The 14,702-nt window shown below is 39.6% G+C and overlaps 1 protein-coding gene across 1 annotated transcript in view; it reads left to right on the top strand.

Annotated features, from left to right (window-relative positions):
• Nucleotides 1-8,196, top strand: part of LOC137162464 (macrophage mannose receptor 1-like) — a 60,324-nt gene extending 52,128 nt beyond the window's left edge. Inside the window, exons 28-30 of the mRNA XM_067562317.1 lie at nucleotides 674-835; nucleotides 5,099-5,140; nucleotides 7,051-8,196. Of these exons, the coding sequence (XP_067418418.1) occupies nucleotides 674-835; nucleotides 5,099-5,140; nucleotides 7,051-7,289 (443 nt within the window). The 3' untranslated portion in view covers nucleotides 7,290-8,196. The remainder of the gene's footprint in view (nucleotides 1-673; nucleotides 836-5,098; nucleotides 5,141-7,050) is intronic.
• The last annotated feature ends 6,506 nt before the right edge of the window (nucleotides 8,197-14,702 follow it).

Here is a 14,702-nt window from a genome sequence, read left to right on the forward strand (position 1 = left end):
TGCAAGCTGCACCAGGAAGGAAGGCTGAAGCTCAGAGTTTTGCTTGGAGTGGCTACAGCTTTGTTAAGGCTGCTGTAGTAGCAGGGATTTGGATTCTCTACCTCCCCTCTTTGGAAGCTGAAAGTCCTAAATGAGGTTGCTTTGAATATAACATTAACTGACCTTCTAAGTGGCATCTTCTAAGCCCGCTACCATGCCCCTAAACAGAGGCGTTCTAGTCTGTAGGAAGTGGCCCAGGGAAAATGTAACTTGGGGTAGATCAATAACCCGTATGGACATTTTGGAAACCCTCTAGGGGCCTAGGTTGGGACCCGATGGAGTTAATGGACCCAGGTCCTCCTACCTTGCTCCTCTGTAGTGGCAAAACCCCCAGGGACCCCTCAGGAGGGACTGAGGCCCACCACGTACTGGATGGCTGGTGTCCCTTCTGGGATGACAAGGCAGGCAGAGGCTGACTGCAAGGCCACTGCCGGCACACCAGGTCAGCTGATCATCCAACTGTCCTGCCACAAGTAGTTAAAGCTACCTGATATGGCCTCATGCCACAAAGCAAGTGCTAGTTACTAGTAAATTGCTTTCCTTTTTTTAAGTCACTTGGTGATCTAAGGAGTTAAAATGTACACATGGATTTTCTTCTAATCTGTTGTAATCAATATATTCTTTTTAACTTTAGACCAATGGTTGTGGCTAGACAACAGCATAGTGGATTTTGTCAACTGGAACGTAAAAATGCCCACCGAGAGAGAGCACTGTGTTGAAATATCTGCACCATCTGGGTATTGGAATAATATTCTGTGCTCTTCTGAAAAAGGATTTGTTTGTAAAAAAACAAAGAGTAAGTGATATGATTAATATGATATAATAGGTTTATGATTTCTTTTATTAGTAATTATTATTATATTTATACTGTAAATATAGGCTTGGTATTGTGCAGTATATATATGTGTGTATGGTATGGCATGCATGTTTTTGTGTAACCCATATATATCCAGATTTCCTAGCACTCTCCCAAAATGTGGCCGCTCTTGCCCTTTGTTCAGTGGTGCAATGTGGCAAAACTTGACTGTATGCCAAATGTGACTGTCCAAAGGACAAAGAGTCGGCCCGTGGGTTTGTGGGATACTTTTAGCAGACTCCCAGAGCCTGAGTCTAGTGGGGCTGCATCTACACTGCAGACCAATAGGGCTTGAACCCTGGATCCTGGCTTGACTCAGGCTCAGCAGCACCAGCTCCGTAGGGCCTGGAGCTCTGGGTCTCAGCCCTGGGTTAGGACAATTTGTGTATAGACAGAAAGAGGGTTAGGCTTGAGCCTGAGTTTGAACCTTGGGCTTACATTGCAGTGTAGATGTACCCTAAAGGCCTTTTACAGAAAACAGTTATACCTCACTCAAGCTCAAGTTTTGTGTTACACAGAGAATAACACAATATCACTTACATTACATTAATATCAGCTTCAGTTGCATGCAGTGAAAGAACACTATTCCTGTAATATGTTGGGGACAGTAAGTGTGGGGGAGCAGGAAGAAAATATGGATCAGGAAGGAACAAATCCACCCTCAAGACCCATTTCTTCTGTGATACCTCGAAATAGATAGGTTGAAGGGGATTTTGAAAATTTATTTATGGAAATAAAATATATTCTGACAATATTTTTTATCCCACTTTCCCATCATTTGTATGTTGCCCGTCTTCTCAGATTTTAAACATTCCAAGCAGTGGCTCTAGTCATGTGTTTGGACAGCCCTAGGCATATTGTATACATGATGGATTAATAGAAATTAACATTGCTTTGAGGATGAAAAATTTAACAAGCTTTTGAAAAATTAAATGTGCAAATTAAAACAGCATCTCCCAACACTTCCACAAATGTAATTGTGTTACCTGTGATTTGCACTGGAACCAACTGTGACAAAATTATTAGGCAATTTTTACAAGGATGAATTGATTTTGAATAAGCAGGCTTTCCGTTTCAGCTTGAAATGTTCTGAAAATGTTGTCTTACTTAATGCCAATGACTACTTCACAGAGGGGCTGATTCAAAGCTCATGGGAGTCTTTAATTGTCTTCCATAGATTTTAGATCAGTGATGCAAAGGTGGTTGGAAAGTTGGTGTTGGAAAATTATTTTCAGAAATATAACCCCATAAAGTGGGATTTATGACATTGCAGTGCCAGTTCATGGGTTTTGATATTATAACGTCTGGGGGGATGCTGGCCTCAATTTTCAGAAGTAACTAACAATTTTCAGTTCCTCAGTTTTAGGGGGACCAAGTGGAGACACCTTAAAGGAGTTTGATTAACATAAAGTACCAAGCACCCACCCTTTGAAAATAAGATCTAACGTTCGACACCCAAAATCAATAGTCCATATTTGTTAATTTAGGCTGCCTTTTTAAAAAAGGTGAAACCATCCATGTGAGTAGCCTTTCAAAACTAGTTTTTCAGTAACAATTTTATTGCCATCTCTTTTTAAACATAAAAATGCTCACTGTAGCTTGTGTAAGAAAAATTCTACTTCCCTTTTATGTTTGAATGTCCCAATTCTGATACCAGATGTCATTGACACAGTACAGAGCTATAACATACACGTATAAAATTTTGTAGGATGGAATTTTATTTTAATCCTATCATGTAAAATAGATTCAAAGACAAAAAGTTGAAGATGGAACAGAGGTTGGAAATGTATGTCAGTGATCTGTGTGTTAAATGCATTCCAAGAACGTGGCAGTTTTCAAAAAAGGAAACATTAGAAAATTCAGAGTTGTGTGTTTAACAAACTTTAAGCATGGTCTTTTAGTGAAAAACATAGTTTGAAATTTTACTGTGGAGCAGCATTCCCTGCTGCATAACTGTTTTCATTTTGGTATGTGAATATACACAGTACTTTATGCCCAACCACGGATACATGAACTATTAGAGAATAAGAAAGACCCAACCTAAATCCTCACTCAGAAATTTACCTAAACCTTCTTAAGGTTTCCAAAACAGTTTGATTAAAATATATAGAGTATTCATCTCTGAAGTTCCTGGTTTTGTGGAAGCAGAAATATAATACCTCAATAGAGTATTAGTATTTCTGATCCAACTGAAATAAGAAGTACTAAAAATTTTCCAGTCAAGTCTATATTCCTGCCCAGTGTCCTAACACAGTGGTTGAGGTAAGCTTTAAAATCAAGTTTCTTTGCTACCTCCGCTGATTCAAGCATCTAAATCAAGTCTCCAAACACTGTGAGTTTGTCCATTGTTTATCCCAACTCCCAAGAGAGTACAACTGCACCAAGAACAAAGAATGTGGAGATAGCAGCTTTTAAGCCTATGGTAATGTGTGTTCTGTTTTGAGGCAACTTTCATACAATATTGTGACATCAGTTATAAGCGTTACACACAGACGGGGGCTTTCTTGTTGTAGCTGAATCATATGGCAGGAACTCAGATATTATTAAAACCTGCTTAGATCCTTAATAGAGTTGAAAAGGAAATCATGTCCACTGCCCTCACTTTAAATCTCAAGGCATGCGAGAAATATCATAAGAATGAATATGAGTTGGTGTAAATCTATTGTTTGCAATGCAAATAACAAAGTGTGTTCTATTTAAATGTACTGGACCTGATTCTCCCCTGCCTTGCACATTGTGTAATAATTTACACCTATGCAATATAAATGTAAAACTCGTTCTTTCCAATTTGATAACCTTTTATCAGCATTTTGTGCAGGTTTAAATGAATGCACAAGAGGCAAGGAAAATAGAGAATCAGGTCTATCGTATGCTGTATAATCCTTTGTGAAATATGGAGACATCAGTAGCAGCAATTCTATAGTTAAGACTAAAAGTAGGCTCCATTTCAACTTCATTCTTTTTAACTATAGTAATTGATTTATTTGCAAATTGTGATGTACAAAATAAGGAAGGGAAATAACTTTTTCTTAGAATTTGAGAAATTGGAATTTGGGAATTAAGGGTATTTTTTCTTGGTTAATAAAAAAAACTTTAAATTGCCCCTCCCCACTTGTTACATATTTTTTATACAGATCTCGTAAACAGTCAAAACTACTGCAAGACAAGCCAGTTTCCCAGAAGACATTATGCAAAATCTAATGTAACTGCTGTACTTTATATGTTTTGTAATTTACAGATAAAATTTACAGGAAATACATGAAAATGTTTCTAGATCTACAAATGAGTTTGTATGAATAATATTTGATTGATGTGTTTGTGTGAATAATAATTATTGATTTGGGCTGTCAATTAATCACACTTAACTCAAGCAATTAATCAAAACAAAATTCTGGAAAGGTAGGCAAAGCATGAAGGGGATATGAATGTTTAGCATATCTGACATGTAAATATCTTGCAACTCTGGCTACCACAGTGCCATGTAAATGTCTAGTCTCACTTTCAGATGACATTGTAAAAAAGAAACAGTGGAATTATCTCTCATAAATGTAAACAAGCTTGTTTATCTTAGCGATTGACTGAAGAAGAAGTAGGACTGAGTCGATTTGTAGGCTCTAAATTTTTACATAATTTTGTTTTTAAGTGCAGTTATGTAACAAAAAAAATTCTACATTAGTAAGTTGCTCTTTCATGATAAATAGATTGCCCTACAGTACTTGTATGAGGTGAATTGAAAAATACTATTTCTTTTGTTTATCTTTTTTACAGTGCAAATATTTGTTATTAAAAATAATAGAAAGGGAGCATTGTACACTTTGTATTCTGTGTTGTAATTGAAATCATTATTGAAAATGTAGAAAACATTCAAAATATTTAAATAAATGGTATTCTATTATTGTTTAACAGCGCTATTAAAATTGCGATTAATCACAATTAATCTTTTTAATCTTGCGATTAATCACGATTAATCCTTTTAATCATTTGACAGCCCTATTATTAGAAATAAAAGTGAAAAAAATGTAATTAGTATTGTGGATCAGTTACGTTAAATATGAGGGTAAAGCTGTTGTCACATATTTAGCATCTCTGTTAATTTTCTTTATCAAATATATTGTACAATATGAAATTAACTGTAGTCCTTCGTATTTTCCCAGCATAGATTTTACTGATGCTGAATAAGTATTTTATTTTTCTCTTTTAAAGTTTTTGAAGTTGAACCAACTGAGAAGCCTCCAGGTAAGAAAGGTAGGACTATTTATAAGCAAAATAACAAGAAATCTAAAATACCACATGAACATAGGGGGTGAGATTTTCAAAATCACCTCAGTGATTTTGGAGCAGAAGTCCTATTGAAAGTCAGGGGGACATTTGCTCCTTAGTAATTTAGGTGCTTGAAAATCCCATCCATGGATATTAGTTGTGAATGTTCTGACATAAAATTACTGTAAAATGCATTTCCAAATAATTAGCAGCTCATTTCATTTATGTTTGTGAGTATTAAACATGTGACTTCATTAAAATGATACCTTTTGATTCATCAAATCAGCTGCCTGTGGGCCAAATCCTGAAAGCCTCATTCAGGGTCAGATTATGTCTGGCTCTTGGATAGGTATACTGCAGTGAAGGGGTGGAAGGAACTTCCCTGTCTTGCATGTCTTTTGGAAGGGGCAGGGACATCATAGACTTACATGTAGGAAATCTCAGGGAATTGTTTTACCCACATCCTCAGAATGCAAATTGTCCCGAAGGCAGCTGCAATGAGGCTGGGCAGCAGCACCGAACCTTATCTCACTGGCCCATTCAGAAAGGATTGGGCATTAGGGAGACTGAGGAGCAAGAAGTCCTCTGAGGCAATGCTCCCCTGGGGCAAGATGGCTCTACATGGCCTTTTACTCAGACACAATCTAGCCCTCAGTTTTTATTCGGTCTCTGTTCTATCCACCTCTCATATGCACACTGACTAAGCAGGAGTGGAGCTGACACAAGGCCTGAGTATGGACATCAGGATTTGGACCTGTGAATTCAGGATAGAGCTGTTCAAATCATGAAGAAGATGGATTATATTTGTGATTACATTTGACATGTGGCCAGACTCCTCTCTGTTGCTGTTCATAGAGTCCTATTGTCCAGTATTTACATGTATTTGGAAAACCACCAGGTATTCATGAAAATACTCCAAAATCTCCACATTTCTATAATTTTTGGACAAAAGTATCTTAGTTGAAAAATTTGCCCTGGAAGGACATTGTTCATTACTTTCTTTCTGGTATTTGTTATTGGTTACTGAATGTTCATCGTATGTTGTTAACCTATTCAAAAAGTTTGTCACCCAACTGGGGAAAGAAACAATACCAAGTGACCTACGTGACCTGTTGTGGGGCACAAATAGCAAACAGTTACAATGAACACAGCATAGGCTAAAAACTGTTAATTCAAACTATTCAGACAATCTTTAGGAAAAAACATAGATTCCCAGGTCTCCAAAGATCTCACCATAATTCCAGCCTACAGCGCAAATACTTTCCTGTGGGAAAGAGGACCTGGCTACACACAAGCAATCCCTTGACATTGCTCTAAACTATACTGGGCCCACACTGGCACAGTACTGGCTTCAGGTTCAGGATAGGAAGAACATCTCCATCATCAGAAGAACCCAGTACATCTTGGGTACAGCTATGAATCATATAGTCATAAAGTTTAAGGCCAGCTGGGACAAACAGATCATCTAGTCTGACCTCCTGCGTATCACAGGCCACTACATAACTCCAGCCAGTTACCCTTGCATTAAGACCAATAACCTGAACTAGACTAAGTATTATGGCCCTAAGAAGACTGAACTATTGTGTGAGAAAGGCAGAAAGTGGGAGGGACCAAACATGGAATCATCGAAGATTAGGCTTGGAAGGGACCTCAGGAGGTCATCTAGTCCAACCCCCTGCTCGAAGCAGGACCAATCCCAATGAAATCATCCCAGCCAGGGCTTTGTCACCAAAGTGCACCAATGCCGGAGACCTGCAATAGCAGGCTATTGAGTAAATGAAAGACTCTCAGATGAATCTAGTGAGCAACTCTGGTCCACTCTTGTCCATAGTCAGATGGCTTCCATCTATTATAATCACACAGGTCCCTATCAATTGTTTTGTGTTCATTTACAGAAGAGGCTACTGCACCTGCTCATCTCACAATTTGGATACTAGCTATTCTGGCGACTCTTATTCTCATTGGAGTTGGCCTTATAGGCTATTTCTTCTACAAGAAAAAGAGACAAAACCAGCTACAAAGAGATGGTCAAGGCGCTGAGAGACTGCTAAAATGCAGTGATGCTGTTTCAAGAACTAGTGATACAAAGGATTCTGTACTCAGTGTTGAGCAGAATGAACAGGTTATCCTTTAGTGTAATAAAATTTGTGCCAGATTTTGGTAAAATTAGCAAACTAAAATACAAAAAATCTTAAATCAAAGCTTATTTCTCTTGTTTAAATAGTAGCATGTTTGTTTAGCACTGTGTATTTTTATACATGTACTTAGCAGAAGCATTTATTTACTTCTATTATAGTCTTGTAGCATTCAAGATCTTCTCATATAAAAGTAGGTTTCAGTAAAAGGAATGGGGAGGATTATTCAAGTGGAACAAATGGATATATTTAAAAGAACTAAAATGGAGCAAACCAGTGTGAACAAATATTCAAGAAACTATGGTTTCTAGTCAGAACTGGATTGCTATGAACTATAATTAATAATGAGCTTATGCAACTATTGTGTTTTGGAAACTGCAAAGCACTCAACAAAACATTTGTCTAATTCTGTTGAAATCCTGAAAATAATCTTACAAATTGATTGCCGGAGTGAAAAGGACTGTTTTGCTCTCAGGGCAGGCTTAGGCCTGGCCTACACCAAAAAGTTAGGTCAATCCAGCTATGTTGTTCATCGGTGTGAAAAACCACACCTCTGAGTGGTGTAATTAAGCCAAACTAACCCCTGGTGTAGACAGTGCTAGGTCAACAGAAGAATTCTTCTGTCAACCTAGTTACTGCATTTCAGGGAGGTGGATTAAAAACAGAAGAATCCCTCCCACCGGTATAGTGGTATCTACACTGCAGCTGTGCCATTGTACTGTTATAGGTATAGACAGACCCTAAGTTTTCAGTGCAGACCAGCCTTTGGAGAGACGTGAGCCTGAACAACGAGGTTCACAACAGCTTGGCCGGGGCTCTGGCTAACCAGAATGGACTATGTTTGATTCTTCATTTCTCTGTGCTAACCTAAGGACTTCCTTTGCTGTGTTCCCCTTGACTAATAAACTCTACTGTTTTAACAATGCTGTTTGAGTGTTACTGCAAACGTTTGATGAGGTGCATTCATTCCTGACTCTACCAGGAGTCTATCTCAGTTGGACTCGCTGAAGAGAGCTCACAGTATATAATAGGAGTCCTGGCACCCCAGAGGCTGAGTCTTGTGTGGCCACGTGGCCTAACCTGTGCAGGAGGAGTGAGACCCCTTGGGTCTGGGAAGCTGAAGAGGTTCTTCCTAGAGACTGTTCCAAAGCTGGGGGCTTAGCCCCAATCCCGTGGATCTGTGACAACCATCAACTTAAAAAAAAAAAAAAAAAAAAAGTTTCATTTTCTCATTGAATTTTTTTGCGTGTGTGAAAACTTTCAAAAAGTAACTTTTCAAAATTGTTCATGAAACACACTTACCATTTTTCAGTAGTTTGAACTGTTAGGCCATGACTTGTGCTAAACATCCGCCTCTCTTTTTCCTCCCTTCCAGTCAGATAATAGACTGGCAAGCTGGGGAGTAAAAGCTGCCCCACACTAGTCTACTTAGGCTATGTCTACACTGCAGCACTAATTCGAATTAGCTTAATTCGAATTACAGAAAGAGATTTACAGAAAGCGCTGCAGACTGTCCACACTACAGTGTTTGTGCTGGTTTCTTGCATCCACACTGACCAGCCTTAATTCGAATTACAAAGCTGTGCAATGTGGGAAGCTATCCCACAGTGCAACTAACCATAGAGGCTGTTGTGATGAGTGTCATCATCCCAGGATGCAGCGCTGCTTCCCCCACCCCCAAACAAACAGGAAAAGGATTTTCATGCTGTTTTTTTATTCCCCCGATTGCCATTGCTGCAGGCACATGGAGCCAGCTGAACTATGCTCTCATTTTGACCATGACAAATACATCGCAGCTTATCCTGGATTACTTTAGAACTGTATGCTGTTTGCCTTTTATGCTCCCCCCACCACCTCCTGTATATTGCTTGCCTTTGATTTTTCCCTTCACCAAACAACCCCCCCCCCACCTATATGCTGTTTGCCTTTTATGCTCCCCCTACTACCCCCTGTATATTCTACAGGTGTCTGTAGAATGTAAGATAAATAACAACGGAGTCAGTTAGTATATTAATACAGTGATACAAATGTTTCCATTTCACTGATGGAAAGCATGATATAATGTATCCACATGTAGCACTGTGAATAAACTCTTAAGAAAGTATCAATTTCCATGATTGGCCACTGAAACAATGTAGCAAAGAATTTCCACTCACTGCTGGCATTTAAAACGCGTTCACCACGCAGGGAGGGGGGTGGGTGGTGAAATCTTTCAAAGGGACAAACTTTAAAGGGCTAAACTTTCAAAGGGACAAATCTTAGAGACAAACTGCAAAGGGCTTGTTGTGTGTGTGTGTGGGGGGTGATCGCATCTTGGATTTTAAACCCATTCACCGCAGGAAATGAAGCTTTAAATCTTCCCGGGGCTGTTTTGGGGGGAGGGTACTGAAATTGGGCATCATGGGATACAGTCTGGAGGCCAATTAATTCGAATTAAGTCCCATTGCATCCACACTCTCACTAATGAGAATTAACTGATGCGCTTCAGGCGCTAATCCACTTGCAGAGGTGGTTTTATTCATTCGATTTTAAAGGCTCCTTAATTCGAATTAACAATGCGCAAGTGTAGATGCGGGAGTAATTAATTCGAATTAAGGGACTTTAATTCGAATTAAGCCACCAGTGTAGACCAGGCCTAAGTGTCTGTGTTGACCATGCTGTTGAGCACTAGAAGCTCTTTAGTGTGCTTTGATCTACTTCTGTTTTGGGAATGGGGTAGATTTACAACTCAGTTTGCTACAAATTAACTGTTTGTGTAGATAAAGCTTCAGATCGATGACTGATCCTCTGAACCTTAATATTTGATCTTTAATGTATTTGCTTTTCTTAGCTCTCTAGAAACCCTTTTGCCTGTGTGTGTTTTTTCTCTAGTTCCAGTTTCTGCTATTTTTGTTGAGTTCTGTGCAAAATTATTTAAAGGCGAAAGAATTGTTTCCTTAGCTGTTAGCTGCTGTTTAGTCTCTATCATATAAACTTTATATGTTTGCAACCTCCTTAGAGTTGGTTTAGGAGTGCTCGTGCATTCCTTGCTGTCACTAAGTTTTCTCATAACAATGCCCATTAGTAACACACTACTATATCTGATTGGCTAGAATCATGGGCAGTTCATGAACCGTCTGTTCGGGGAAGCTAGACTCCGGCCCTGTCCTTCTGCCCGAAGTCCCATCCCTTCCAGCCCCTCTCCCATCAGAGCATCCCCCCCAGTGGCCTGACCACTAGGCTGGTCAAGTGGGCCCAGTCAGTGCCAGAGTACCCCAGGACCCAGAGCCTGTGCCCCAGCACTGCCTGAACCCACCCTGGCCCTAGGCTGGCTGGCCCATGCCCAAAGGCCACCACGCCACACTAAAGCACCAGCCCATATTTTCCCCCTCCCTCCCACGACCAGAATGCTGCCGGTCCGGCCAGCACCAGCCCGACCCGGCCCTGGGCTGGCTGGTCTGCCCCAACCTCCGCAGCGCCCCCAGCCACATGCCTGAGCCCCCAGCCCCCACAGCATCGACATGGCCCGGCTAGCCCCAGGCCCCAGCCCACCCTGGCTGGCCCGCCCCCACTGTTGAAGTGCCAGCTGCCTGCATCCCAGCTCCCGCCTGCCTGTTTCAACAGAGAGGGCCAGGCCCATGGGAATAGGAAGGGGCAGAGCCAAACCTGGCTGTCAGCAAAGGCTAAGCCTTCCCAGGCCTTACACACCCGGCACCCATGGCTAGGAGGCTCCACCCCATCCTGGTTTTCATTATACATTCCTTTGTCATCTTCCATTTGGATACAGCAATGTCATCTACCTGGTCATGAAGCCATCAGTCTTTAGGAAACTCCAACTAGATCTGGTTGGGAATTTTCCGTTTAAATTATTTTTCGACACAAAATGCAGTTTCCACAAAATCAAAATTTATAATTTATAAAATTTATATTGATATTTTTGTTCAGGAAAAACAAAACATAAAATATTTCATTTCAGCTTGGTTTACCTGAATTGAAATATTTTGGTGTGTTAAACTGACTTGAAATGTTTCCTTTCGAGTCAGCTCAACATCAAACTGTTTTTTGGTGTGGTGGCAGATTCCTTCATGGGAGTTGTTTGGATTCCTGATACCCCCACTTTCTTCTATGGACATTGCTAGACTACCTCTCACATGATGCAATGTAGTTTCTCCTCTGATTGCATTTGCATGGTTCATTGTAGGAGTCACATGGCTGCAGGTGCATCATGGGAGATGTAGTTGAGCCAGGAAGATCAGCCTAAAGAGGAGAATTAAGGCATCAGACAACAGATAACTACCCTGAGGCAATGTGCCATCATAGGGACATCCCATTTAATGTTGAAATGACTCTCGTTAAAAAGTTTTGGATCATTTCAACAATCCAAAATCAAACATTTTAATTTGGGAACATGAGAATTTTCCATTTTGATCATAAATGGCAAAATGAAAATGTTTTGCCATTTCTGAACTGAAAATTTTCAGAACTTATTTTTCAGAACTTTTAAGAAATAAAGATGTTGAAGTATCAGAATTTTATTCAGGACAGAAATTCTGATTTTAGCTCAACTCCATACAGAACTCTACATCATGTCTCCTCAGCAACAGGTGCTACTAACAGCACACCAAACCTGCCTCCACTCTCCACTGGCTTCCTATAGACTATTAAGTAAATTTCAAGGTTCTTATCTTCAAGGTACTTATCTTCAGGGTACTCAGTGGCCTGGGCCCAGCATATCTGAAGATCACCTAAAGCTCCAGGATAAAGTCCACAGTGGGCAACTCCACTCCTCAAACAATTGAACTTCCTACAGTAAGGGTAAAGTTCAGCTGGGCAGGAGACACAGATTTCTTGTGAGCCAGTCCAATATTATGGAATGAATTCCCCCCCCCCCCCGGAACTAAGGACCATCACAAACCTCTTCATCTTCTGCTCCAAGTACAAAGTGCACTTCTTTGACCGTCTCTAATATAAAACAAAACCCTACACTACACATACAATTCTTGCCTGAGGAGATGATGAGAGAGAGAATGAACTACACATGACAGTTGCTTAATGTGCTATTGGAAGCTGCTTAGATACGACAGTGAAGAGGGCAGTATAAGAACACATATAGAATAGAATAGACTTTGATTAATGTTTGAGCTAATTCAAAACCATCAGTTAACCAAGGTTAGCACATCCTTTAAGATAGGGTCAGGGGACTGACATCCTTCAGGCATGGTGTCTCCTGCCCTCATGACAATTCCCTTTCCCAAAGCACATAAGCCAACTATGGCTAGGCAGGTGGAGAACTATGATCACAACCATGACTGGCAGGGACCATGACTAGCTAGGAATTGTGCACATCATATTACTATATTTATTTTTTTACCCTGTTTCCTCCACCTCACTCTGGCTCATTTGACTGTCTCATCTACCCGCTATGTTTTATCTAGCATAATGGGGCCCAGCCTGATTTACCTGCTACCACAATACAAATGTTTAATAATTCTGCTGCTAATAGTAATGTGATTTATTTCCTTCAATCAGTCACCTGTCCTTAAAATGAAAGATTACCAGCTTACCTATGTCATACAAAGATTTTGTCATGTCACCTTGGTGCCATGAGAAAGTAACACAGTCAACAAATATGCAGACAGCAAAGGCTTGTTGAACTGGTAGATGATTTGGAGGAACTTACATTAGTCCAAGGAAGTAAATGGGATAATATTGCTGACGACATGTTTCCTGGGGCAAATGCATGTCAGGGACTGGTACTGCAGGATACTGATGTGATGGTAGGAGATACAAAACAACTTACTCAAATTGGACGAGTTGTTATTCTACTTTACAAGCAGTTTTAGGGAACCACGCGCTATGGTTCATATGGTTTAAAATGGAAATAATTAACATTAAAAATAATGAGAAAAATTACAAGTCCCTCTTCAGTTTGCCAACATGTTCTAAATGGCAAAATTCTAGATTATATGTATTTCTGGCAGGAACATTTTTCAAGATGGCCATGAGTCAAACTGGTCTTTACTTTAAATTACACGTTGCCTGTATATTCCCTGTGCCTTTCCTTAGAAGAGAAAGTTTAATTTATACCATTGAATATTACTCAGAGTCTGTGATGTTTAGCAGTGAGTAGAGATAGAAACACCAATAAAACCCTACAAAGCATATTCCTTTTCAGTGCTGCAGCCAGTCAGTAGAATAGAAATACTGTGAACAAGTTTAGACTCTATATTTATACATGATTCACAGACATTTTCTAATTAGAATAATAAAATATTCTAACATTTGCTTTGCTACAATATACTAAAATGATATTTTGACAATGTTTACACCTATGCAGTAGAGCAAAAATTCTCTTTTCATTAGCTATTTCTGGGGGATTTAATAAATTTTTGTAATTGTAAGATTTTTGAAGCAGGGACTGTCACTACTGTGTATTTTACAGTTCCTTGCACAGTGAGGCCACACTGTAAATATTAAGTAATAATAATGAATAGCAATGACATTGTGTGATTTATTTAAAAAACAACAACCACCATGGGGCCTGAGGATGCCTTTATGCTGCTAGTCCATGAGCCTCCATTTTAATAACTACAGAGGTATAGATTGAAGCCAAATAAAGCATTTGTTCTCTCCAGGAAAATTAACAACAGAAGATTAAAAAGCTTGGCCAAAACAGATATTCTATATTCTAGCGAATCCTGGTGATATTGTTTAGAGGAAGGACTATATTTGCTTTGCTTTTCATTACTGTTAGGTATTTTTGTCATCATTTCAAAAGGAAAACTCTACCAGCTTTAACAAGAAGAGTTTTGTGGCAATTTAAAGACTAACAAATTTAATTTCAGCAGGCATAAGCTTTCGTGAGCCTCAGCTCACTTCCTCAGATGCAGTAGGATGACGCCTCCTATAGGTTACCCATTTGCTGTATTATTTCTACCTACTGCAGCTGAGGAAGTGAGCTGAGGCTCACGAAAGCTTATGCCTGCTGAAATTAAATTTGTTAGTCTTTAAAGTGCCACAGAACTCTCGTTGTTTTTGCTGTATACAGACTAACACGGCTACCCCTCTGGAAGTCTTCTACCAGCTTTGTCCTTAATTTCCTACAATTCATACATTGAGCTTCTATAGAACATCATTATTCAGCAATTCATTCAGTTCCTCTTTTTTATTTTGGGCTTGCAGACTTACTTAAGGAATTGCCTTTCCCTTTGAGTTTTCTGCTGTTTAGCCAAATCAGGCAGTTTGACTAATTCTCGTATTTAGGCATCTCCACTGTAATAATAGCAGAGATTGATGAATTTTCCTACTGTCACAGCTTCCCTTCAGATTCTGAATAAATATATTATTGTACTTAGGATGGTTATTTCACCTCACACATAATTTCATGTCACAGCTTCTCTTAACTTAATTGAAAGGAAAGAAACTGCTAAGGC

This window comes from Emydura macquarii, unplaced genomic scaffold, assembly GCF_026122565.2.
Source record: "Emydura macquarii macquarii isolate MOO-44397 ecotype Brisbane River unplaced genomic scaffold, CSIRO-AGI_Emac_v2 contig_2422, whole genome shotgun sequence".
In the NCBI taxonomy this organism is placed as follows: Eukaryota; Metazoa; Chordata; order Testudines; family Chelidae; genus Emydura; species Emydura macquarii.